The 933-nt window shown below is 37.2% G+C and overlaps 1 protein-coding gene across 1 annotated transcript in view; it reads left to right on the top strand. All coding sequences in view use genetic code 11, as the record gives it.

Annotated features, from left to right (window-relative positions):
- Positions 1–357: 357 nt before the first annotated feature.
- The window catches only part of EGR_05373 (hypothetical protein), a gene marked incomplete at both ends in the record, with an annotated part of 7197 nt that continues 6621 nt past the window's right edge, over positions 358–933 (top strand). Inside the window, one exon of the mRNA XM_024494622.1 lies at positions 358–431. Coding sequence (XP_024350949.1) covers positions 358–431 — 74 coding nt within the window. The remainder of the gene's footprint in view (positions 432–933) is intronic.

Below are 933 nucleotides of genomic sequence, written 5' to 3'. Positions count from 1 at the left end.
TAGCTTCATGTGGGCCTTTAGTAATTCACAAAATAGCTGCTAAAATCTTAAATGAGCCCCTACTGGACTATGCACAATTAACGAGCATTAGAAGATGGTTGACGATATACTGCTTCTTTCCACATAAATGTCTCGTGCCATTTTGTCAAAGTAACAATGTGCTGTATTGTTTTCATCAAGCAGTAAGAAGGCCATGAGAACTAGAAATTAGAAATGCTGCGGCTAAATTTTGTACGCTTAAATTGCCACAAAAATACCATCTGGGCAGGCAGTTGCTTCTGGTGGATCGTTTGTGCTCAACTTAGAAGTGATTCATTTGATAGTTGTGCTTTCAAAATGTGGTGATGTCGGATATAAATGATGAGCACAAAATGTTTAGCGGCAGAATTTATGAGCACAAATGAAGCATTTGAAGTGAAGAATCGTAAAACGTGAGCACGGATTTTACGCTATTTTACGGTCAGTATCAAAATGAGGTGGAGTAAAATGGAACTTTAGGCTATTTTACAGTGGGTCATGCAGATCTCATGCAAAAAGATGGCTTAGTAAATATGAGCAAACTCGTAATTGCAGAGGTTAAATATAATCAAAAAAATTGATGTCACATTGCTTTTTATAATATTATGTTCCCCTTATTTATCGGGGATTATAACCAGGAAGACGTAATGCATATAATGATGCAGAAAGATTGGAACGTTGAAACGCATACAAGTCGGATGTGCTCAATTAGTCGCATCCAAAATAAATAAGAGGGTAGTAAAAATCCCACACATTGAAGATTTGCCATTCTCCAGAGTCCCTTATTCTGCACATGGCGAAGGCAATTTTCTGAATTGTGTGAAAATCAGGTTACATTGGCAGATAGTGTAACGAATTTGTTATGTACCTGCAGTGCAATGGTAGTAGTCAAAACCAGCCCAAATTATTCTTCAT

This window comes from Echinococcus granulosus, assembly GCF_000524195.1.
Source record: "Echinococcus granulosus chromosome Unknown EG_S00039, whole genome shotgun sequence".
NCBI lineage: Eukaryota > Metazoa > Platyhelminthes > Cestoda > Cyclophyllidea > Taeniidae > Echinococcus > Echinococcus granulosus.
Note: the sequence above shows the minus strand (reverse complement) of the source record. Positions and strands in the feature narration are given on the sequence as shown.